At 42.3% G+C, this 26,980-nt stretch overlaps 1 protein-coding gene across 2 annotated transcripts in view; it reads right to left on the reverse strand.

Moving 5' to 3' along the window:
* ARID5B (AT-rich interaction domain 5B) overlaps nt 1-26,980 on the reverse strand; it is a 383,355-nt gene that overhangs the window by 111,852 nt on the left and 244,523 nt on the right. The window contains exon 1 of one of the 2 annotated variants that reach the window (XM_073685412.1): nt 6,500-6,685. The exons of the other annotated variant lie outside the window; for it this stretch is intronic. Coding sequence (XP_073541513.1) covers nt 6,500-6,503 — 4 coding nt within the window. The 5' untranslated portion in view covers nt 6,504-6,685. Of the gene's footprint in view, nt 1-6,499; nt 6,686-26,980 lie in introns of those variants that run through there. 2 annotated transcript variants of the gene reach the window in all.

Consider the following 26,980-nt stretch of genomic DNA (forward strand, 5'->3'; position numbering starts at 1 on the left):
TAAAATGAAGAGAGACTTTTAAGATGAAAAGCACTTTACTATTTTGAGAAAACCAAGGAACAGTCCGACATCAGGTTTTTTTTGGCCATAATCTGCCAATCAGCAGAGTAATTCCCCTTCATTGTCTGGTTCTGTACTATTTTGGACTGGCTACCATTTAGCTTACATCCGTTATTGTGCAATAAAAATGAACAAACAAAAATATATAAAGAAGAATTCCTGGGGAAACATTCTTAATTACAGAACCCCTGTGGCCAAATCAGAACAAGGACTTGGAAAAACCTTCGACATGTCACGCATGAAACAATTGTGACTAGTCCCCAGACAAACATAACTCAACTTGTACATTTGCATTGAATTCAATAAACTCATTTTGAATCCACAGGCACTGAATTGTCTCCTTACTATCTTTTATCCATCTTTTATGTCCGTGTTCCCAAACCAGATAATGATGGGAAAAAAAAAACAAAACATAGTCTGCTCCTAGTTTCATGTCCAAGTGGTCATGTCATCACATGACCACTGCAGGCAATCACAAGTTGCAGTGGTCACATGTATCAACATGCCATCGCTAGATCTCAAAGAACAAACACTCCTCAAGAGACCAGGAAAACCTTGGCATGACAGTGACAGAATATTTGCAAGGTGAGTACATACATTTTTTTTTTTGCTATTAAAGGGGTTTTCCGGGACTTTAATATTGATGGCCTATCCTTAGGATCGGTCATCAATGTCTGATCGGTGGGGATGCAACACCCCCGTCGATCAGCTGTTTCCGGTGTCGGCAGGAAAGGAACTGCTCAGTTGCGGAGCTGCACAGCACAACTCCGCAGCTGAACAGTTCTGGTCGCCGCCGACACTGGGACCAGCTGATCGACGGGTGAGCCAGGTATCGCACCCCCACAGATTAGACATTGATGACCTATACTAAGGATAGGCCATCAATCTTGAAGTCCCTCACAACCCCTTTGAGTTTTTGAAATCCACATTCACAGCTAAATCGGCACCATTTGCTGCCAATTCCGCAGACACATTTCAATGGAATAGAAGAGTCCCGAGCACCATTCTGTTGTCTGAGCACACTTGGTGCAATCCTCCACAAGGCTGTAGCAATACAGAGAAATCCAGGAACCAGGGCTCGAGACGTCCTACTTTGGTAACTTTATTGGTACAGAAAAATCATAATGTTTTGATTTTTCCGTACCAATAAAGTTACCAAAGGCGGATGTCTGGTGCTCTGGTTCCTGGATTTCGGCCCTTGAGTAGTTGCCTCATTGAGAAGTCTCAAACCTGTTGCTAAAATCTAAAATTAATAAGATCATTTTGCAACTTAAATTAATATATTAATCTAGACCACCGATACATTGACGATGTCTACCAATGACCCATAGGAGGGCTGTGACCAAGATGACTAATAGAAATTGCAAAAGAAGACCTATAGTGAGATGGTAAAAACAAAAAAATCGATATTTCCACAAAATTTCTCCAGGCAGTTCTATAAACTGGTGTCCAGATAATAATATATACTAGAGAATAAGGATAGATGAAACAAGTCTTTGTCCCCCAAGATGCATTTAATGCATTTTTTTCCTAATTACAGACCTATTAAATGTCATGCTACTGTTATACTTAAGGTCTGCATGCTATATATTAAAACTACTTTGACGTCGTCATTACCATCTTCTAATTGGCAAATGTCAATGAAGATCATGAAATGTCTCTCCGCAGGACTTTGTTCAATGTGTTAGTAGCATATTATTTCATGAAAGGGATGTCAAAGGTAAAAAAAAAGATCCAAACAAGGAATGTGTCACCTGAATGGCAATTATTAACATTTAATGAGTAATGTTCTTTCTAGTACTTTGCAAATAAATGCAACTGACAAACTAACAAGAATTTATCAGAAGCAGAATTACAAATATGACTTTATAACAGAGGCTGACTCACTGCAGTGACATTTTCACGTATGACTAATCGCTTACTAGAAATACTGTACTTTCTCTAAGGAGATGTTGATTTATCGGCTTATTATTAAAGTTTGCTTTTTGTTACCAACTTTTCTTTTTGTAATCTGTATTGGAACGGAATGCAGAAAACCTAAAAATGACCAATGGCACAGATTGGACTCATTGATCAAAGCCCTGGAAAACTGATGAGTGTATAGTTGTATAATTTCAAAGAATAACAAAATAATAAAAAAGCACAACAGGGCTGACCAATGAATAACCTACCCATGTTAACTGCTGGCTGACATAACTCATTAATGTGTTTCCCAAATTTGGTCATTTATTTGCAGAAGTTGAATAATAACAGAGACTGTCACTGAGTAATCACGAAAACAGATAACAGACGTCAAAGCATAGTGCCAAGGCAATTACATTTCCTACCTCATAGAGCTGCAATCACTCACATTCTAGGCGACATATTGTATATACATAGAACTTGCCGGGAAAACACCATCTTAATGCTCCCTATGACTATATCATTTACATACAGTACATAGGTATAAGCATCCTGCATTGTATTGTCAGAAAACTCAGCATGAAATGTATCAGGGGTACTGTACCTACAGAAATTTATAATGGTGCCCATTAACAGTAAGCCCTTCATTAGGTTAGCCATTTGACTTTAATCCATTAAGACACGATTTGAGTAGGGGTCTCCAATGGAAAAATCAAAAAATAGAAACCATGAGTTGTTACAATGTAGACAATAACACTGCTAAGAAGAGACTCTATTCTTTACATATTCACTAGAGATGAGCGGACCCGAACTTAAAAATTTAGGGTTCGTACCGGACAGTTAGTGTCCGATGCTAAAAGCAGAACACTGACTTGAAATCCGTTGCAATGTTCGGAGTTCCGGGGGAAGTCCATTGCAGAGAGAGAGATTTTTCAGTTCAAAAGTTCTGATTGTTTTTAATGGGTTTCAGGTTCTGTTTTAAGTTCGGATACAGTTCTGGTACACGAACTTTGGAAAGTTTGTGTCGTATACCAGAACTCGAACTTCCACGGGCCTGCTCATCCCTACTGGTCAATTAAAGTGTTTAATTGACAGACAATGTGATAAGTAGACAAATTGAAATGATGTTGCATACTCTTGAAAATTCACCCCAAGGTGGCAGCCACTAGGTGTCTCCCTTCTGTCTAATTTGTTGATCAATGGCTGTTGTTAAAGAGGTTCTCTGGCCTTAGGGTACAAGTCTGCAGCCGCTCTACGTGACGGCAGATTTGTGAATCCTCATATTGCGCTCACTGCACATTGTGAGGATTCTCCAGTGCCAAGATCGGTGATTTGCATACTTGCAGTCACGTGCCAACTAGACGTGGCAGCCTAGGTCAATGAAAGTGTATTGAGTGAGGCCAGACACGTCTAGTCGGAATGTGTCCGGAAGTGTGCAAATCGTATACTTGCGGTAACATGACTGTCTGCTTCTGAAGCTGGCACCAGAGAATCCTCACAGCGTGCCCTGTGCGCATTTTGAGGATTCACAAGTCGGCAATCACATCGTGTACCCTAATGCTAGACAACTCCTTTAAGTGTAATCCATCTATAGCAGGAGAGACACAAATACATATTACAAGTAGTGGGGGCAGGTTTTTGTCTCTCTGTTTCTGTTTTCCCAACTGTGAAACTGCATACAGCCATAAAGGAGAGGCAGGCCTGTTACTGGATAAGGACAGTCACAATGAATTTTGGGAGGTAGGAGAAAGGAAGTTTTAGCACCTATAATGCTGGCAAAATGCTGATGGAGGGGAACGGACTATTTAAAAGTAATAAACGTCAAGCTACAAAGCAACTTGTTGGGGGAGGAGTTGCTTTTCTATTTGTGAAAAAGGACTGGCACACTTTAGTTGCCACTTTTCTGCTACTAGTAATATGTGTGTTGGATACACAAACTGCAGGATTGAGGTATATGTTGATATAGTTATGGGTCAGTCAATGACTCCTTTGGGACAACCATAACTAAATATCTAATTTCACTCACAAATCACATTTTAGGAGGCACTTAAAGAAGCACTCCCATTAAAGTTTTTATCATCTTAAAAAGTCTCTTATTATATTATTATTATTTTCCCTGCATGAATCATCATTAGAACTACAATTCTACATCAATGCAAAGTCCCTGGCTGGGGGAAGGATTGCAGCAGCTGGGTCAGGAGTTGAAGAGGAGGTGGAGATGGGCTGTCAGGGACTTTCCAGTGATGTAGAATTGTAGTTCTAACAATGACTCATGTAGGAAAAATTGACCTCCTGTTTCTACATTTAGCTTAGATGGATTCAGCTAGTCAGCTTTTATTCACGTGATGTCATAGACCTAATGGAAAAGAGAAGAATGAACTGGGTAGAAAGACAAAATGGCCAATTGTAAGTATACAGTGCTATATAATATGATAACTGCAATATATTAAGAGGATAAAAACTTTGAAGGGAGGAGGAGGAGGAGGAGTGCTTCTTTAAGTGCCTCCTAAAATGTGACATGTTCTCCAGTTATTGGTATAGATTATACAGACCATTACTTCTATGGCTTCCCATCTCATACAGTATTTACACATCTTTAAGCCTCCACTGCGTTTATAGGACCATTCCATTATGCAATTCACCATACATTTATATTTACCCCTTCATACAGACACTCCAATATAAGTAATAATACCTGCAAGATGTCATATACAACCTTCATTATTTAGCGATCTAACCTATTCACTTACACATTATCTATTAACAGCACAATGATAACAAAGCAGCAATTACAAGAGAATAAATTAGCCAAGTGGCAACATAAAACTGTAAGAAGCGATTGGTCCATTAGTGACATTTCCACATTTATAAGCATGGCAGTGACCTGCATCTGTACAACAGCAGCCTAATGTGCCCAGACTCTTCTGGTGACCATAATGATCACCAATTACCTGACAGTAACACAACAGCTGCCATGTCTTTACAGGGCACAGAAGATTGACAACTCATTGTGATATTATTCTTTACAATGCAAACACTTTAATTAGATGCAAATTGCTTCCATTGTAAATGAAAACCACAGGGGCAAGCTAAGCATAACATACAATAGCACGGGAAGGGTGTGCTCATTTACCAATAAACACTATCTGTCTATCCATCCATCTACCCATCCATCCCTCCAGTCATCTATCCATCCAGTCATCTATCCATCCACCCACCCACCCATCCATCCACCCATCCATAAACCCATCCATCCACCCATCCATTTACCCATCCATCCATAAACCCATCCACCCAACCATCCATCCATCTACCCATCCATCCATTCACTCATCCAACCATCTACCCATCCATCCACCTACCCATCCACCCATCCATCCAACCATCCATCTACCCATCCATCCAACCATCTACCCATCCATCTACCCATTCAAGCATCTACCCATCCATCCACCCACCAATCCATCAAACCATCTACCCATCCATCCATCTACCCATCCATCCACTTATTTGCACTGCAGAATGACTTCCATAATACTGAGGGATTACATTGTGTTACTAATTAATTAACTAATGCTGACAGCAATTTCTGCACAATTATTATTTCCCTGATCTGAGAAATAATTCTGTTTTGTTAATTGTTACATTTCTTGAATGTAGGAAGACGCTGTGTCCCGTGACGATCCAGGCAAGCAATATGCACAGAGAATATTGCAGAGCGCTGGACTTATTGACATGCCCATCAATAATTGACATAATAACTGACAAGAGACACAAGTCATACTACGGTGATCGCCCAACCTGCAGTCTATCCATCATTTTTATAAGCAGCAGCAAACGCTGACGTATCACAAATTGTTCCTTCACTTTATTTAGGAACGTTGCTAACAGCCCCATGTGCACCTCCCTCCTTCCAGTCCCAATCTCTCTCCTGATTCCTCCGTACCAGCTCACACTATCAAATCACATTACATGGTATACATTAATACAAGTAATCATGGAACAGCAAAAAAAAAAAAACATCAATCATTACAAGACATAGTGATGTAAAGGATTGCTCTAGTCTCTTGATACTGTACATATTATAGAACTACTACCACCAACAAGAAAATAAAAGTCAGAGGAGCTGTCACCACTGAATCCTCAGCAGATCTATCATCTTTCCTAATTGTTTATCACTTTATATTTGTCACACAGAGAACTGGCAACGCTCTTTGACATGTTACATTTACATTATAATCAGTCTGCAAATACTGGGCAATTTGGCACTCGCTGAAAAATCTTGCTTTTGTAAAGACTTTTTTTCTATTCTTCTTCCCCATCCTGTGGAAGAACTAAACATGTCAAGCAGATTTTCACGAGGCGATTGCCATTGTCCGAGCATCTCGCCTCCAAACACACAGCGACATGATACAGAACACAAGCAGTCTGCTTAAAGTTTGCCCTCTGTATACAGTCCTGAAACTAACAAGACATAAAACATGCAAATTCAGCTTACAAAAGACAAGAAATAAAAAATAGATAAAGGTGGCATTACCCATTCCAGTCGACTAGCATCTGTCTCACTTATATCAGTTCTCAAGAATGCTACACTGCATTTCACTGGCCATTAAATCCCTGGAAGACTCGACTTGGTGGGGATGTGAGCTTAACACAAAATGAACACTTTGAGTATCTGCTGTGCGCTTACAACTCCCCCTCCCCCTCAGCTACAGTACATTACTGCTATAAACACAGATTACATTAGTGGCTAGGAGTGGAATGACTTTAGCCGGCTGCCAGTTGGGGCTGCACTTCACCACCTTTTCAATGTAGGTTATGACATTTTGCCTTAATTGTTCTTTTTCTTTTTTTTTTGCGCCCTCTTGGCGGCCTCTGCACTTGATATAGTTTTCATCTCAGCTGACATCACAAAAAGCCCGAGCTAAAAACAAACCCATGATGGGAATAAAACCAAAGCATTAACTGTTTGCAGCCGAATCCTGTACAAGACTTGTACTTGGCACAAACAGGGCACTTGGAGAACAAGAAAAGAAGACTTGATCGCTAGGATGCAAGCGTTTCACAACATCACCAGCCTCCGAATAATACTCCTGTCCCCCAAAGGGCAATAAATTAGGTATTTCATTGTGCATTAATTCATAGCATAGGACAGTGAAGCGACATCTCCAGAAAGTAACTGCAGAACTATAGAACTAATACATTACACAAATAGTACAAAGACCAAATGTATCACAATAATCACTGCTTTTATTTGTGTGTATTTTGTAATTGATATATTATGTTAGGGTCTATTCTTGCTCTAGAACATACTTTATGGTATATATCAGGACAATTTCCCAACATATAGCTTCAACTTATACCACTGTATAGCTATTAGTAGATGTACGTCACCCATTGGCTTTCATGATAAAAAATAATAATACTGAAATAGATCAGCTGACTGTGCTATACTATATAGCTGAAAATGGTATGCAGACATATAACAGCCTCAATACGTGACTGGGGGCCTATTTATACATTTGACGTATGAAGCAGAAACTTTCCCAGTACATGCGGCAAACAGGCTGTAAATTTAGACTTAAAGGGATATTCCCATCTCCAAGATCCTATCCCAATATATAGTAGGTGTTATAATAATATTAATATTAGCAAATTATAATGTAGTATAGTTCTTCTGATTAGCTAAGTCGCTTATATCATGTGCAGGATACCTAAACTACTGCAATGCCTTGCACATGAAACATAGAAAGGTAGAGTTGAAAGGGACCTCCAGGGTCATCTGGTCCAACCCCCTGCTCAATACAGGATTCACTAAACCATGTCAATAGAAACATAGAAAGGTAGAGCTGGAAGGGACCTCCAGGGTCATGAGATAAGCGACATAGCGAATCAGAAGAACTATTCTACATTTCTAATTGAACATGTTGGATACGTATTTTCCCTGTAAATCACCTGTCCTGAGCTCCCATACACATTAGACAGTCGGCTGAACCCTTCGGTATCGGCAGGTTAGGCTGAAATTAGTCTTCATGTGTAGAACTCTTAATCTCACTTCAATATTTCACCATGCTAAAAACTATGGATGCTGGTGGCTCACTCTGTATATAAACAGTGAAGGTGTTGTCCGGGATAAAAAAAGCATGGCTGCTATCTCCCCAAAACAGTACCGTACCTGTTTAGTGATTGTGTTTGGTGTTGAAGCTCAACCTCGTTCACTTTGACAAAGTTGAGTTGCAATACCAGATACAACCTATGTCCAGATGTGGCACTGTTTCTGTGGACAACTTCTTTAACTACTTCATGACCGGCCATAGACTATAAACGTCCAGGCGGTCCACGCTTTACTCTGTAGTAATGTTCTAATATGTCACTGCACAGTATAACAGCTGCATAATAGTGTGCATCTGAGGAAGCGGGAAGATGGCTGTCAGACACAGCCGGACTCCCCATAGAAATGGCAAAGATGGATTATGTCCATTTCTGCCTTCTCTATCGCTGTATACATAGCGCTGGACAAGCGTTCGGTATAAAGAAAAGGAAACACTGATAGTGCTTCCTTCTCCAGCAGGAAAAAAAAGCTGATACCATTTTACTTAAATAGCGCCAACATATTCCACAGTGCTTTATAGACATTCTCATCATTCTCCCCACAATCAAAATTCCCTATTGTAGTTTGAGAGGAAACCAAAAGTGCTGAGAGAAAACTCACACAAACACGGGGAGAACATACAAACTCCTTGCAGATGTTGTCCTTGGTGGGATTTGAACCCAGGACCCCAGCACTGCAAAGCAACAGTGCTAACCACTGAGCCACCATAATGCCCAATCAAAATTGCTGTTACTAGCCCCGCTCCTGTAACAAAAAAAAGTGTCTTATATATAAAAATAATTGTTAAGGAAAGGGTCACAAATTTTAAAATGCATTTTAGCAGGCCTTTGTGGTTGTGACGACACAGCTTTTTTTCTTAATTATGCCAGACATACTTTCTGTAGGCCAGGAGCAATATACCTTTATTTTTATGTTGACTTTTGAGTCTGTGTTCTTCTTTGGTTGCTCAACACAGACTATTGTTCGTATAAACCTGAATGCTTATCACTTGAGGTGATATTTGGTAATTGATGAATGGCTGCTATTCACATCTTATATCGGCTCTTACAACGGATCATCTGCCAGTTTTGCAATACAGGGACTCTGAACAATGAATGTTTGCCAAGATATGTTAAATACCATTGTAAGGAGTTTGACAGCCAACATTGGGGGATGAGATGTGGATATTCGAGTATTGTAAATTATTATCATGATCCCTGACCCTTGACCTGTGAATGATGGTTTGAAAGGACAAAAATGAACTATAAAAAGGGTGTCTCTGACTCTGTTCAAAGAGACTACAGGATGACAGCCTAAGGGACCACAGACCTGGCTGGAAAGATACAGAACTGCTCAGTTGACCATTGCTGAACTCTCAGAAACGATTTGAAGATTCCAGGTTGGGACAATCAGGTCACCTGGCCACATATCTCACGACTCTAATCCCGGTGGGCCAGTGGATGGGTGAGACTCTAATTTCTCTCCATCTTGGGTATTTGCTGGCACTGTTCTATATGTTATTGTCTGTTTGTTGGTTCAGTAAAGTATTGCCACACTGTTTAACCTTCACCCAGTGTTGTCTGAGTTGTATTATTCTCACAGAAGACCCCGTGTCTTCACAGTGGTCATGATATCAAAAATGAAAAATAGACAGGTATTTCCTTTATTTTCCCACTAACATCGCCAAAAAATAAAGAAGAGTGTAGGAAAATAACATAAAATGAGTTACCAATTATCATGAAAAAAAAAGCTAAATTATTTGAATTTCCAAATAAATGTTACAGCTCTTTATATCGCTATTATGAAGTAACCTGAAAATGTGCCTGGTCTTGAACTGGTTAACCATCACTTTTTTTTACGGTATCAGAATATCCCCACTACAAGCCAGGTTCCTCAACACAAGATTTGCAGACTACTAAAAACTTTCCATCCCCCCGACTCTACAAGTCGTAGTGATAATCTGAAACTGCAATACATTTACAGAATAGACATCATTTTACAGAGAATTTTCCTCCAGAAATGAAAAAAATACACATATTATGAGTTAAAAAAAAAGTTCCAATGGCCAAAGTTTGCCAATTATCTTTATTGTTTCTGAAAATATTGGTATAGTCTTTTTTCCAATTCTGGGTTTGCTACCATATGGGTTGTCATTTTATGGGATATTGCCTTTTTGCATCAATTGATGACAAACTGTACCAGTGTTATTATATATGTGTGTATATATATATATCTATTAACCATTAACCAGCAGGTGTTGTATAAATAGCTCTGCTTGCCCTTTAAATGTAGGTGTTTTTAGCCCAGTAGAAGACATGTTTGTCCATTTAGTTGTAGGTTTGTAGCCCAAAAGTGGCATGTTAGGCAGAGTAGTTACCCATCAGGGGGAGGTTACCTTGACATGGTTGATGGGCACACATGAATTGGCCAATTTATGCGCTAAAAACCTTCATTTTTTGTAAGTACTTGTTGCTGAGCAAAACAGTTTAGATCTAATATTTTCATTATTTTCATTGTTAAGATGTATCTTGGCCATATGGAGTGCTGCTGCATTGTTTTGATATATATATATATATATATATATACAGTACAGACCAAAAGTTTGGACACACCTTCTCATTTAAAGATTTTTCTGTATTTTCATGACTATGAAAATTGTACATTCACACTGAAGGCATCAAAACTATGAATTAACACATGTGGAATTATATACTTAACAAAAAAGTGTGAAACAACTGAAAATATGTCTTATATTGTAGGTTCTTCAAAGTAGCCACCTTTTGCTTTGATGACTGCTTTGCACACTCTTGGCATTCTCTTGATGAGCTTCAAGAGGTAGTCACCGGAAATGGTTTTCACTTCACAGGTGTGCCCTCTCAGGTTTAATAAGAGGGATTTCTTGCCTTATAAATGGGGTTGGGACCATCAGTTGTGTTGTGCAGAAGTCTGGTGGATACACAGCTGATAGTCCTACTGAATAGACTGTTAGAATTTGTATTATGGCAAGAAAAAAGCAGCTAAGTAAAGAAAAACGAGTGGCCATCATTACTTTAAGAAATGAAGGTTAGTCAGTCCGATAAATTGGAAAAACTTTGAAAGTGTCCCCAAGTGTAGTTGCAAAAACCATCAAGCGCTACAAAGAAACTGGCTCACATGAGGACCGCCCCAGGAAAGGAAGACCAAGAGTCACCTCTGCTTCTGAGGATAAGTTTATCCGAGTCACCAGCCTCAGAAATCGCAGGTTAACAGCAGCTCAGATTAGAAACCAGGTCAATGCCACACAGAATTCTAGCAGCAGACACATCTCTTCAACAACTGTTAAGAGGAGACTTTGTGCAGCAGGCCTTCATGGTAAAATAGCTGCTAGAAAACCACTGCTAAGGACAGGCAACAAGCAGAAGAGACTTGTTTGGGCTAAAGAACACAAGGAATGGACATTAGACCAGTGGAAATCTGTGCTTTGGTCTGATGAGTCCAAATTTGAGATCTTTGGTTCCAACCACCGTGTCTTTGTGCGACGCAGAAAAGGTGAACGGATGGACTCTACATTCCTGGTTCCCACCGTGAAGCATGGAGGAGGAGGTGTGATGGTGTGGGGGTGCTTTGCTGGTGACACTGTTGGGGATTTATTCAAAATTGAAGGCATACTGAACCAGCATGGCTACCACAGCATCTTGCAGCGGCATGCTATTCCATCCGGTTTGCATTTAGTTGGACCATCATTTATTTTTCAACAGGACAATGACCCCAAACACACCTCCAGGCTGTGTAAGGGCTATTTGACCAAGAAGGAGAGTGATGGGGTGCTACGCCAGATGACCTGACCTCCACAGTAACCAGACCTGAACCCAATCGAGATGGTTTGGGGTGAGCTGGACCGCAGAGTGAAGGCAAAAGGGTCAACAAGTGCTAAGCATCTCTGGGAAATCCTTCAAGATTGTTGGAAGACCATTTCCGGTGATTACCTCTTGAAGCTCATCAAGAGAATGCCAAGAGTGTGCAAAGCAGTCATCAAAGCAAAAGATGACTACTTTGAAGAACCTAGAATATAAGACATATTTTCAGTTGTTTCACACTTTTTTGTTAAGTATATAATTCCACATGTGTTAATTCATAGTTTTGATGCCTTCAGTGTGAATGTACAATTTTCATAGTCATGAAAATGCAGAAAAATCTTTAAATGAGAAGGTGTGTCCAAACTTTTGGTCTGTACTGTATATATATATATATATATATACGGTATACACATATAATAACACTGTTACAGTTTTTCAATATATGAATTACTTCATACTGTAATATACATTAGACATAAATGAGACTATTATAATACATATTATCTTATACTATCATTATAAAATATAAATATATATTATAATAGTCTCATTTATGTCTAATGTATATAACAGTATAAAGTAATTCATATATTTCCTTGAGAATAGCAGTTTATGGCATCGGCTTGTTGTATTATTGTGAGGTTTAGCAGTTTGTGGCTTTTGCAGTCCTGTACGTTCAGTTAGCTGTGGTTTCAGTAATAATCTATATCTATAAGTCTGCAGAAGGTCATGTAAACGCACAAAAGAACCAAGTATTCTGTATATAAGGTGTTAAATGTCACCACTGTGTAAATATACAACATAGGAAACTATGACAGGAGGAAAGTGTTCCCTTCAATCAATGAGAAGTGAAGATAAGAGGCTCCTTTTCACATTAACTCAGTTTACACTTACTATATTTCAGATATCACATGTCATCAATAACTAGTGAGAATCTTCACTGAGACATTTGTAGTAGCTGGATACATTTGGTATTACATGTGACACTACAGTAAACTGTAAAGCAACAATGAACATAACACATCTGTATGTATATATATATATATATATACAGTACAGACCAAAAGTTTGGACACACCTTCTCATTTAAAGATTTTTCTGTATTTTCATGACTATGAAAATTGTACATTCACACTGAAGGCATCAAAACTATGAATTAACACATGTGGAATTATATACTTAACAAAAAAGTGTGAAACAACTGAAAATATGTCTTATATTCTAGGTTCTTCAAAGTAGCCACCTTTTGCTTTGATGACTGCTTTGCACACTCTTGGCATTCTCTTGATGAGCTTCAAGAGGTAGTCACCGGAAATGGTTTTCACTTCACAGGTGTGCCCTGTCAGGTTTAATAAGAGGGATTTCTTGCCTTATAAATGGGGTTGGGACCATCACTTGTGTTGTGCAGAAGTCAGGTGGATACACAGCTGATAGTCCTACTGAATAGACTGTTAGAATTTGTATTATGGCAAGAAAAAAGCAGCTAAGTAAAGAAAAACGAGTGGCCATCATTACTTTAAGAAATGAAGGTCAGTCAGTGCGAAAAATTGGGAAAACTTTGAAAGTGTCCCCAAGTGCAATTGCAAAAACCATCAAGCGCTACAAAGAAACTGGCTCACATGAGGACCGCCCCAGGAAAGGAAGACCAAGAGTCACCTCTGCTTCTGAGGATAAGTTTATCCGAGTCACCAGCCTCAGAAATCGCAGGTTAACAGCAGCTCAGATTAGAGACCAGGTCAATGCCACACAGAGTTCTAGCTGCAGACACATCTCTTCAACAACTGTTAAGAGGAGACTTTGTGCAGCAGGCCTTCATGGTAAAATAGCTGCTAGGAAACCACTGCTAAGGACAGGCAACAAGCAGAAGAGACTTGTTTGGGCTAAAGAACACAAGGAATGGACATTAGACCAGTAGAAATCTGTGCTTTGGTCTGATGAGTCCAAATTTGAGATCTTTGGTTCCAACCACCGTGTCTTTGTGCGACACAGAAAAGGTGAACGGATGGACTCTACATGCCTGGTTCCCACCGTGAAGCATGGAGGAGGAGGTGTGATGGTGTGGGGGTGCTTTGCTGGTGACACTGTTGGGGATTTATTCAAAATTGAAGGCATACTGAACCAGCATGGCTACCACAGCATCTTGCAACGGCATGCTATTCCATCCGGTTTGCGTTTAGTTGGACCATCATTTATTTTTCAACAGGACAACGACCCCAAACACACCTCCAGGCTGTGTAAGGGCTATTTGACCAAGAAGGAGAGTGATGGGGTGCTACACCAGATGACCTGGCCTCCACAGTCACCAGACCTGCACCCAATCGAGATGGTTTGGGGTGAGCTGGACCGCAGAGTGAAGGCAAAAGGGCCAACAAATGCTAAGCATCTCTGGGAACTCCTTCAAGATTGTTGGAAGACCATTTCCGGTGACTACCTCTTGAAGCTCATCAAGAGAATGCCAAGAGTGTGCAAAGCAGTCATCAAAGCAAAAGGTGGCTACTTTGAAGAACCTAGAATATAAGACATATTTTCAGTTGTTTCACACATTTTTGTTAAGTATATAATTCCACATGTGTTAATTCATAGTTTTGATGCCTTCAGTGTGAATGTACAATTTTCAGAGTTATGAAAATACAGAAAAATCTTTAAATGAGAAGGTGTGTCCAAACTTTTGGTCTGTACTGTATATACCGCATTATTCTAGAAATCACGGGATGGATAGACCTGTTAAAGCAATTGATGGAAAAATGGAAACTACATTTTCATAACATCTCAATGTCTTCAAATGTTGAACATGAGCGCCATATGCAGAAATCCCCACACTTTACACGCCTTGGCTGCTATCAATGAGGTTATTAATGGCTGTCAGAGGAATTTTCTGCCGCACTGAATGGACTTGGGCACACACATCATCAAGATCCGCTGCAGGCAGCTACTTTTGCAGTAGCCGACCAATGACGTCCCAGATGTGCATGTGACAAGCGATCAGTTCCATGTTTCCACAACTTTTTGGTGTTGCAATTTCAATGTTGAGGACTATAAAAGTATCTTACAGTAGATGATATCAGAATATAGTGGTAGAAGTTAAAAGAATAAAAAATGTAACCAACATCGAGTATGGTAGAATCTTTACTTTTGAAGTTATGTCTTACTCTATATCTAATAAATAAGAAAAATTGCTTGAGTCTACAATATTAATATGCTGCATATGATTCAAAGTGAGATTACAGACCTGCGGATGAATGCTAAGCATAATGCGGCTTTTATAAACAAAGTGGATGAGCAGGAATGTGGTCCACTGACTCCTGATTGGTGCATCGTTGCATGATAATGCAATTGAAGAAAGCACTTGATTAGTCTGAAAAGCAGATTTCACAAGGCTGTTTTCAAATGGGAAATCAAACACGAACATAGTTTATGGCGAACAAAAGATCCACTGTATGTAAAAGCCTCCCAAAGAAATTAGCAAAATAAATGTGGATAACATATCCAGAAAAATAAAGTAAAAAAATAGCAACGTTAATCTTCTACTATCAAGTAGTGTCAATAAGAACAACTGAATATCACTCATCACTCCTCTAGTTAAAAATATTCATGACACAAAGTCCAAAAAGCAATCAACAATGTGCAGGACACAAAAACAAAAAATATGACTTTATTTAGGATGAAAAATATATAGAGGATGCTTATGTTAAAAAAAAGGAGAGAAATACAAAGAAATACAGGGTCAATAGGTGGGTGAATTGGAAATGTGTTGCTAAATAAGCAGAATAAATAAATCCATTTGATAAATATATAAACAAAAAAGTGAATAGATACTGTACATAAATAAATACACAAGTGGAAAAGTGCAAGATAGTGTTGCAGGGAGGTACAGCAATAAATTATGTTCAGGCTAAAAATAAAGTGCACGTGCCAGGCCAGCCAAAAAAAGAAGTATGAAAATGAACATATCTGCCTCAAAGGAGAGTATAGAGGCCAAAGAGAGGCCTAGAGAATGGAGACTAAAAAGACCTAAATAGGGAGTAAAAGACCAAAATGGTATTAGAAACGTACACCTACTAACGCATACCAAACATGCATTCGCCAATGGCTTTGTCTGGGGTCAGTTTCTTCGGTTTATATGTTTATATCACGGTTTACATCAAGTACCAGTGCCCACAGAGAAGATTATATAAAGGTGTCCTTACAAAATGCTTCAACCACTGCAATACACCTACAAATACCATCCAGCTAGTGCTTTACATAGTGATATATGACCATTACATTGTGCATTCAGTGATCTTTCCTTCACTTTACCAGAAACTTAAATATGAGAGGAAGACGATTGCATATTTAATTTCCCAGAGGAGCATGCATGGCTTATAAGTCTCCTCACTCTGACATGCCAGGCTTGGCTCGTTACTCTGCACAAGGAGAAACGTTACCCCTTAGACCCCAGTCCGGAGCCTCTCACCTAGCCACATCAGATCTCATACTTTGCACTGATGAGGGGAAACACCCCGAAACACCGTGTCTGCAAACTGAGATTCTGGTTTGGCTTTTATCCTAAGTCATGCTGCAAGACTTGTTAACATTTAAGAGTTGATATTGCCTTTTGGGATCGCTGCTTCCAGTAGGTGGCGATAGAGCGCTAGTCCTTTACCTCTCTGAAGAATCAATTTGCATATTTAATCTCCAGTCATTACAAGGTTAAGAATTTTTGTATTATGCTCCATTACCTTATTTTGCTTCCTACATTCTCAGACACTATGTTGCGGTTTCAATACTCAGTTCATGCTCCCTTAAAGAGATCCTGTAACCCAGGGGTGGGGAATCTATTTTCTGCCGAGGGCCATTTGTATATTTATATTATCCTTCGGGGGCCGTACAAATTGTGCGCTATCTCCACCCACAAAGAACTTCCTGACGCTGGCACTGGTGTCAGGACCTAATCTTTTATTGCACGAGCCTCAGCGCTTAGTAGGGAACACGACATATGCGTGCTCAGACAGCAAGAAGAAACTAATGGGCCGGCGGCCAGCAAAATACAGCTGCCGGCCCAAGTGCTGCAGTCCGCGGGAATCTGCCCGGGGGCCGGATAAAAGGACATTGAGGACCGTAAATGTCCCGCGGCTCTGAGGTTCCCCAACCCTGCCGTAACTGGACCAGAGACAGGGAAGGGGGCTGCCTAAGGAACTGCCTTCACCATTAATCAGGCTCCAGTATATAGAGGGAGGAAGCTGTCAGAATGTCACAGCTACCAAGGACAACCCTATTTGGACATAGGGGTACTGATATTGTTTAGATATGGAAAACTTGACAGATTTACTAAACTATATAAGAACATATAAAATATTTTAGAATCATATTGATAGATCTCTTATGCAATGTTCCTTTAATAATAACAATAATAATAATAATAATAATTAGGCTTTACCTATATAATAAATAATTGAACAGAACACGTGGCACATAATTACAACTGTTTCACTTTACTCACATTTTCCACCCTGTAATTTCTAGAACTGATGAATTCTGTAACACAATTACTAGATGGAAAGATGACTTTAGTTTATAGCTGTCTTGTGCAATAGTCTATCGCTGCTTGCTGCTGATCGTGAAAACTAGCCTACGGGAGATCAGATTTTTTACACATTTACTTAGTCAGACCCAACATTTTGCAACTGCAGCAAGACACCTAGGAAAATGCAGCTGTCCCTTAATTTCCAATTATGTAGAGTATAGTTGGATCCACTCATGACAGTGCAAAGCGTTTCAGAATGACATCTTAGCATAGACAATGGCTGCCACCACCGAAGCGGCACAAACAGTTTCAAATAGTTTATAAATTAAAATATTGATTTTCCTTCTACTTTAAATGATCACAATATTTTCCAAGCCTAAAATACAGGTGGCCTCTCCTTAGATTAGGCCATCAGTGTGTGATCAATGTAGGTTTGAGCCCAATGGACCATGTCCATCAATAGAATGGAGGAGCATCAATTCTCCAGTGAGCACTGTGCCCTGCTTTTATTGGATGCATAGCTGCCGTACAATCTGCCTGTTCAAGTGAAAGGGACTAAGTTGCAGTACCAATCACAACCACAAGGGGTGCAAGTGTTAACAATGTTTATAAAGTTTCCAAATTTGGATATGTTACAGCCATTGCAACACAGCAAAATCTGAACTTCCCTCAAAGTGCATTCAAACGGACATATTTTCCAGGCTGTGTCATGGCCATAACATAGACCATATAAAACAGCCACTCCACGGTCATGTGAATGCACCCAACTACTGATCAGCTATCTCATAGGGTAGGGGTAAAATAAAAAAATTAAGACATTCCTCTTGCAGAACAGATGCAGATCAGCTAATATGGCACGGATAATCTATCAATGTTTTGCTATTTTAAACACTGTTCATTGACTTTAATGGGTACGCTACATTATTATGTCAATCGCATCATTGATTAACATTAATGGGGTTGTCTGGCCTTAGATTACAAGTCTGCAGTCACTCTATGTGACGTCGAGCATTCTACGGTGTCAGCGCCTGCAGTGGTGGACACCTGACGGCAAGTAAGTGTGTTTTTGCTACATGTGGTCACATACAGACTAGATGGCAAGTCTAGTCAGAATGTAACATGCAAATCTCATATCTGTGGTTAAGCGCCTGAAACTCCTGACATTGGAGAATCCTCATAGCGTGCAGTGCGAGATGTGAGGATTCACGTAGAGTGACTGCAGACTTGTACCCTATGGGCGGACGACCCCTTTAAGAAGCTATATAATATACTAATATGGGCATATGAAATAAAATATAATAATGAAAAATACATTTCACCTCTAACAGGTGATTCAATGCAGATTTTTATACTGAAGGATGTTGTATCACTTTATCAGCAAAGCCCAAAAAGATACTTTGACGAAAAAACCTTGGCACTCTGGTTATGTTTAGTTGGTTAAATCTAATTTGCATGCCACATTAGCTAATTATTTCATAGTGAACAAGTCTATTGCAGCGACTGTGGGAACGGCATCCACCTCCTGAGCAAGAAGCAGAAATATGAGACCGTCAACATTACACTAAGTGCAACATGTTTTGCAAGAGATATTTTACCGATCGCCATGAAAGATTTATCGGCCTGTGCAATCTGAGCCCTTCTCCTCTCACAAGGCCATTTCACCTGCTGCGTGTGTGTGTTCATGGCTTTATGTTGGAGGTTAGTGCAGTCTCTGAGTACGAGGCTCGAAGTGCCGGCCAAATAGTAAGAGCCACTGACTGTTAGATCCAACAATCCCAGATCAAAGCGCAGAACTGTGAGAGCTAATGGGCCGTCAGGTGTCATTACACTTATTAATAAGTTAGAATTAACATTCGTTTTCATGTGCAGAGATTAAATAGGTGTACGAAAAGATCTTTCATCAGAACATATCAAAGTTTTACATTACATCCAAAGCCCAACAGGTTAAAGTCTAATCGTCATACCTGTAATCTGATTATATCACCCGCAGACATTAAAGTGCTATCGCCATCTCCAAGATCCTATCCCAATATGTATTAGGTGTAATAATAATAATATTAACAAATACCTCCAATTAGAAATGTAGTATAGTTCTTCTGATTCGCTATTTCTCTTTCCTCATGTGCAGGCATTGCAGAACCTTAGGTATCCATGGTTACGACCACTAGCAATTAGCTGTCACAATATCAGTGGCCATAACCATGGATACTTAAGTTCCTGCAATGCCTGCACATGAGAAAAGAGAGATAGCGAATCAGAAGAACTATACTGGATTTCTAATTGGAGGTATTTGCTAATATTATTATTATTACACCTACTACATAATGGAATACGATTTTGGAGATGGGAATACTTCTTTAAATGTCGCATTGGAAAAGAATGGAGTAAAACGAGCTAAGAAGATTTATACACATTTCTGTAAAAATTTAAATGATATAAAAATTGGCCCATAGTGGTCCTAAGATAAAACAAAACACAAACCTACCTACTGGGCCCCCACCGCTCCTCAGCACTGCTGTTGGTGTTCCCTGCTACTCTGCTGGCTTCCTCTTCTGGCAGGGAGGTGACCACTGTAGCGAATCAGTGACCATTGATTGACTGCAGCGGTCAATTGCATCTGAACTAGAAGAGAAATCTAGGAAACTGTTTCCTTTGGTTCAGATTGAATGCAGCCGTCGATTGTCTGCAGTGGTCCACCACTGAGTCTCCACAGCTGCTCCAGTTGTCTGTTATTGTCTGCAGCGCTGACGTCACTTTGACAGCGTTGCAGCCGATAAGTGAGCTCAGAGGCTCTGCCCAAGTTTACGGCACAGGCAACTCAATTATAGACGGTGGGCAATAACAATGATAATTCAGTGGTGGACCCGGGGAGGGTGGGGCAAGCACTCTTCTTTTTTAAACATACTTCAGTTAGCGGAGAGAGGTTTTCCAAAAATGGAAAATCATCTTAAGTGTATAAAATATTAGTTCTAAGGAATATTTTCCTAATAATATATAATTCAAACGGCTCAGTTCATTTTGCTATAAAACATACCGGCTGATTGTTCTACTTTTGCAATGTCACAAACTCCTTTTAAATGGGTTCTCCACGTATGGAGACATTTTTTCTTCTTAAATGCATGTATTCGGGGCTAAAAAAAAACAAACATTTTTACATTTATGGTTCATTAAATTTTTTTCTCTATTTAGACTATTTGGCTTTTACAGCCTTTTTTGTTTCACTGCACAATTAACTTTGAAGTGGTCTGTGGTCATAAATCAGCTGAGAAGAGCTCAGGAAAAGACAGATATAAGGCTGCATTCACACATCTGTCCGTGAGTTTCAGAGTGTTTCCTATTCTACCAAGCTTTTTTTTGAAGCCTTTCTGCGGCGGAATTGCCGCTGCGGAAACGCATAGTGGACACACAGCCTAAGAGTTACAAACTCTCCCGTCATTCATTCGGAATGAGCTCACTGACGTATTCTTAGTTAACTCATTTTTCAGCCAAGTAATAGACAGTGCAACACAAAGGCAAAACGTGCAAAATTCTTAATGGAGCCCAGTTGCAAAAATTATTTTTAGCTCCAATTACATGCATTTAAGTGAAAAAAAAAAAAGTCTGCAAAGGTGTGTGACCCCCATTAAGTTGCAAAATATCTATGAAATGTCATGCAATGTAAAAATAGCTCAACATTGCAACAGGCACCAAAGTGGCATTGATAGGACACCCCGGCACATGATGCAAGACCCTCAAAACGTACGCTCTGATTCTCAAATAAATCTCGTGCGTGATCAGTGGCAGCGCAGAATCGCAGCAGCGAGATTAATCCATCTTTTCCCAGTGTCCAAGTGATTACAGATATCACAATACACGCTGCAAATGAAAATGCAGGAAATTCAGGGAGCCGCCTGGAGGAGGAAAACAATTTGATCCTGTTATACAACCGCTCGCCTTCATGTCTCAACACAAACTATTTTTCAGATGTTTTCCTTGTCCCACTATTCACACGTTAGAATCAGCTTGCAGTTTCTGCCTTTCAGACAACAATCCTTTATAGTAAACTTGATGACTCACAAAAGGTAATTACAGGGTAAAGTCATTTACACGCGGATCCAAGTTTTTAATCTTTCGCTTGTATCCTTGTTAATAGCACATGGTAGGAATACTGCAGTGCTATTAACTCGTGACCAAATATCAGTTGCTCGTCGTCACACATGTTGTAGGTGAGGACACGGCACAGCTGGGAAAATAAAATACTTTTATTCACAAGATACTCTACATTTTATTTCTTGCAGGGATTTGGTCTGGTCTCAAAAGGGTTAAATGTTTTCTGTTTCTCAGGCAGTAAAATAAACCTTCAGATGGTTGAAAACCAGAAGCAGAAATCTCTCAGGCGCCCTCTAGTTTTCAAGTACTGCAGTCACAACTGCAAACAATATTGAGGATCCAGCGTAAGGGCTCATTCAGACAGCAGTGATTTTTCTCGTAAACAAAAAAAAAAAAATGTCCAAGCCAAGATTCATCAGTCTTTTTTAATAGAGTTTAATCAAAGTTTGGTCACTTTTGAAAAAAAAAAAATTATTAAGACTTCTCAAGCTTCACCTATCAAAAATTCCAATAAAAACGGGTAGCACACGGATGGCATCTGAGTGCTGTCCGATTTTTTCATGAAACCATAGACTTGCATTGGTGATTTTGATGCAAGAATTGGATCATAATTGGACGTATCCATAATTTTGTGCGGACCACTTGGTCTGCAAAAACGACTCGGACATGTGCACAGTCTATACTAGACACGAGTTCTATCTGTGAAATACATGGATAGAACTTGTATAAGAAAAATTGATGTCTGCTTGAGCCTTAAGACTAATTGTTTATTTTTTCAGATTTTTCATATTACAGTCACCTAGAAGTGATACAGAGGCATAAATTAAATTTTAGGGCTCTGGAGAGAATTAAAAATGTATTTATTTTACTCATATTCTGCAGCGCTTTACAGACATCATCATCACTGTCCCCATTGGGGTTCACAATCTACATTTCCTATCAGTATGTCTTTTGGAATGTGGGAGGAAACCGGAGAACCTGAAGGAAACCCACGAAAACACGGAGAGAACATACAAACTCCTTGCAGATGTTGTACTTGGTGGGATTTGAACCCAGGACCCCAGCGCTGCAAGACTACAGTGCTGGCAACCGAGCCAATAATAAAACAAAGTGCTCAAACTTTACAATATAATAGCGTTCCTTTCCTTTTTTTGACACAAAATTCTTCAAAATGGTGCAAGTAATTCATGAAAAAAAAGCAGAAATGTAAAATTATTTTATTTTCCCGTCTTGAACAGCTTTTATGACTTTTTGGCACCAAAAGTCGCATGTTTTGCAAAATGGAACAAAAATTGCTTTAAAATACTAACATACTAAAAAAAAAAAGACACCAGGCAGGGAGTAAAGGTCTGCCAAATTTTGCAACTTTTTTAAGAAAAAAAAAATCGCAATTTATGAAACAGATGAAAACATCTGGAATCGCTAAACTCTGCCCAGAAAGCGGAAAACAAAGCAAAACAAAAAAACAGGCGATCACATATAAAATAGACTTAAAATAAAGCTGCAAACAAAATAACAAATAGGGAGCAAACAAAAAAAGGCACAAAACTAGACAACAAACAGATGGAAAGACAAAGATGAATCAAGACTTAAATCATAGAAGTTATTTTCCAGCACGAGGGGCAATAACTTATACGGAAGCCATTTGTTCATGACTTTATATGACGCGCCCCCTGGGACATATTCCTTTTTGAGGGGAATACCCGGCACCGGATCAGATGGGGGGTTGTAGTCTCCGAGCGGCTGTGACCCGGTCCCGTGCCCAGGGCGTCAAGCTCAGGGTTATGTGGCAGTCCTTACTGATGTTATTAAAGTTCGTTATGTCGACTACGCCACCCGTTGTGATGCGGTCACTGTGGCCGCCGCTGCAGCAGGGTCCGCTGAGGCTGATGGTGGATGCGCAGCTTGGTGGGATAACCCCCAACGGGAGGGGTATAGCCTCAGAGGGGACAGGCGCAGAGGATGGGGGTTGTGGTGGTGCGGTGCAGCCGGTAATGATGACAGACTCGGGTAGTGCAGTTAAGGGTCTTTACTTACTGCAGATGTTCCTGGTCACTCTAGCTCCAAGTGACCTCCCGAGCCGTGCTGCGTCCACCAGGTCCTGGATCCGGCCAACCCCCAAACAAGTCCGGAGCGTGGCCCTGAGCTCTCCCTCTGTCCTTCCTTCAGCCGTCCCCACCAGTGATTCACCTAAATCCAGCTCCCTCGGGCCTTCTGTTGGGCAACCTTTGGCCTCAGGTTCCCTGACCCTCCATGTGGTGTGCCTTCAGGGTGAATGTAGTGGGTGACCGTGACAGACTCTGCCCACGGTCTCCGGTCTCTGGCTGGGGAATGTCTTTACCCCCACCAGCTTGGGTTCCGGTACCCTTCTGCTGACTCCTCACCCGGTGTTCTTATTTGGGTTCTTGGGTCCCTTCTTTGTCCCCCTCTGGGTCTTTCTGTACTCCACTCTCTCACTCTTCAGGCTCAGGTCTGTTCTGCTCCCTTGCTGCAGGCTGACTTCCTCTGCAGCAGACTTGTTCTCTGCACTGACTGACTTGTGCTCAGCGTCTGACAGGCTCCTCTGCGTCTGACCCTGATCTTTGATGGTGCCCACCTTATATAGCCCTCTATGTGTGAGCTCAGGTGACCAGCACCCAATGAGCTCCTATCACTACCCAGACTGCTCCCCCTATCTGCCCCTACACTACATGGGATGTTCCTCCCCCCTCCCACTCCAGCCAGGAACAGGCTCGGTCGCACCTGCACATTTCTAAGTGGGAGTGCCGTCGGCCTGCTCCTCTGGAATGGGATGTATGTAGTGCATGCAGTCTATCTGAGCTCAGTTCCACACTCCTTCCTTACCCGGGAGTGGAATATCACACCTCTGGGTTGAGGTGCAATACCCCTGTAGCAGCCGAATCCTCAGGGTGCTACATTCCCCCCTGGTAAATCACAGCACGTCCTCGGGCTGCAAGACATAAAACACCAAAACATACAAATTTTTTATAAACATGTAAAACACATAAAACATATATATATAAAACTTTCTCGTCGTCTTTTTCTTTCTTCCTCCTCTGGTCACCGTGCAACTCGTGACCAGGTAAAGTGCGACAGTCTTTTAGAAAAATGGTTTTTCCTATAAAACCGGTAGGGGGCGCTTTAGCAAGCGCAACTATGTACAGGGAAATTTTGGCCGTTCTCAGTCCCCGGCCAGGTAAAGGGAAAGGGATGGCTGCTCACAGTCCTCAGCCTGGTATGGAAAGGGTTACAGGTAACAGTTCGCTGGTCCCAACGGGGACTATTTTAGCAGCAACAACAGTTCCAGTTTCAGTTTCAGTTCCGATTCACTGTGCCCCGACAGGCAACTATATACAGTCTCCTGCTCTGCCGCACTCAACGGCGTCTGCCTCCTGCTCTTATCTTACGGCTGGTGGTTTCTTCAGACCCGTCCGGGTCCTCTTGCTCCTCCTCCTCGCACCGCAACTCCTCCTCCGTCAAGCGATGCACGTGGAGGGCGTAAGGTCCCTTGGCACACTTGTGCCGGGTGAACGTTACCTCATCACCGACGTAGAGGTCACGGCCTTTGTGACCCTCTGGCAGGTGGGACTCGACGTCCCGTCGTGTAACGAAGACGTCACCCATGGTGTTCCGGTCCTTTATGAAGCCCCACCCATGCTGCGCATTAAACTTTATTACCGTCCCGATGGTACGGGGACGATCTGCTGCACGGGGGTCCCTTCTGGTCCGACTCTTTTGCTCCGCGCTGCGGGTCTGGGCCCATTGCTCTTTGGCCTGCCTCTCCTCCCGCTCTCTCTTGAACTCTGCCAGCTGTTGACGGCAACACTCTGTGCGCGCTGCTGCAGCTGCCCGAGTCTCTCCGGTGAACCCCATCAGATCTTCTCCCTTGGGGTCCCACGCAAATTGAGCCTCTTCTAGGGGAGGCGAGACCCGAGTCACGGGCTTTGGAGCCGGGATCAGGGGCTCACACAGGGGACCTAGTTGCTTCTGCCGCTCCAGCTCCAAGAATCCTTCGGGCCAGATGAAAGGCCGACCGTCCGGCCACGTTAGCTGGCTGAAGGGGTCCTCTCCCAGATGTGGCACCCTAGGTATTACGGGCGCGGGCGCGGTGGTGGTGGCGCCCGGGTTGCCCAGGCCTTGCGGCCAGGCCTGGGGCACCTGGAAGGTGAAGGGCACCGTTAGGACGGCGGCGCCCTGGGTTACCTGGCCTTGCGACCAGGCCGGAGGCTCCGCGGAGGTAGATGGCTCTGCTTTGGATGCGGCGCCCGGAAATGCTAGGCCCTGTGACCAGGCCGGAGGCTCTTCTTCCTGCGCCACGCTCCGGGTCACGACGCGTGACGTCACTGGGGTCGCGACGGCGGCTTCCGGTCGGGGCCTAGTCGGTGGCGGTGTCATGGCGGTCTCGGGTACGGCAGGGGGACTTTCGGGCTCTGCGACGGGGAGCTGGGGCAGGTAAGCGGTCTTCCGGTATGGGGTATAGGCATCCCCCTTACCTGCTGCCATGCGTCTCGCTCCCTCTTCTGCGCCGTCTCCGGCCTTGGGTCCTCCCGCGTCATCCGCAGAGGCAGTCGATGTCTTCTTCCAAGGGAGCGGGTTAAGTGGACGGGTTCCAGCTTGCTGGGCCATCTCCCGGCCCCACTCCGCCAGGATCTCCCTCTGCACTCGGGCCATCCTTCCCGCGAGGCCCTCCAGGGCACTCCGCGCGCACTCCCGATCTCGGGGAAGCTGCGCCAGGATCTCCGCTAAGCCTAGCGGGGTTGTTGACTCCAGCAGGCTCCTGACCATCGGGTCGGTGCTGCTCTGCTCTGTTTCCGGCAGGCTCCTGGCCAGCGGGCCGGTGCTGCTCTGCTCTCCTCCTTCTTCCTCCAGCAGGCTCCTGGCCAGCGGGCCGGTGCTGCTCTGCTGCCGCTCCATTCCCGGGTCCACTCTTTCTCTCCTCGACTCCGGGTGAGCTTCTCCGCTACTCCTCATTAGACCTCTTGCCTCCGGGTGCGCTCGTTCTACACTGCTCCAAGCGACACCCATCTTTGCTCTTTTCTTTCGTCTCCTCCCACTTCGAGGGCGGTCCCGGGGCAACTCGGTGACTGTCAGCTCCAGGGGGAGTTCTTTCACGCTGACAGACACCTCCAGCATCACAGTCTCTGTTGGTGGGGGCGGTTTCCACTTTTGGCGCCATTTTCTGTCCCGGCCCACGATGGGAGGTGGCCTCTTGCTCTCCTTTGGCACGCCCATAATGGCGTCCGCTGCTCTTCCAAGGCGGGAAATCTGCGGTTTTGGCGGGAATCGCTTCCCAGTGGCGGGAAACTCTGCAGATGGCGGGAACAAGCTGGAAATGGCGGACAATCGGCGGGAAACGACTGGTGATGGAGTCCGATGGCGTGGACCCTCCGGAACCGGCAGGAGTCTTCTTTCTGAGGTAAACTTGCACTTTTCTTCAGGCACGCAGTACCCGGGTGTTGCGGGCACGTAATCCTGCCGACTACGCCAAAGTTGACGCGC

The sequence above is a fragment of the Phyllobates terribilis genome, unplaced genomic scaffold, assembly GCF_046119375.1.
Source record: "Phyllobates terribilis strain yellow unplaced genomic scaffold, ASM4611937v1 Scaffold_5__5_contigs__length_657084704, whole genome shotgun sequence".
NCBI classification, from domain to species: Eukaryota; Metazoa; Chordata; class Amphibia; order Anura; family Dendrobatidae; genus Phyllobates; species Phyllobates terribilis.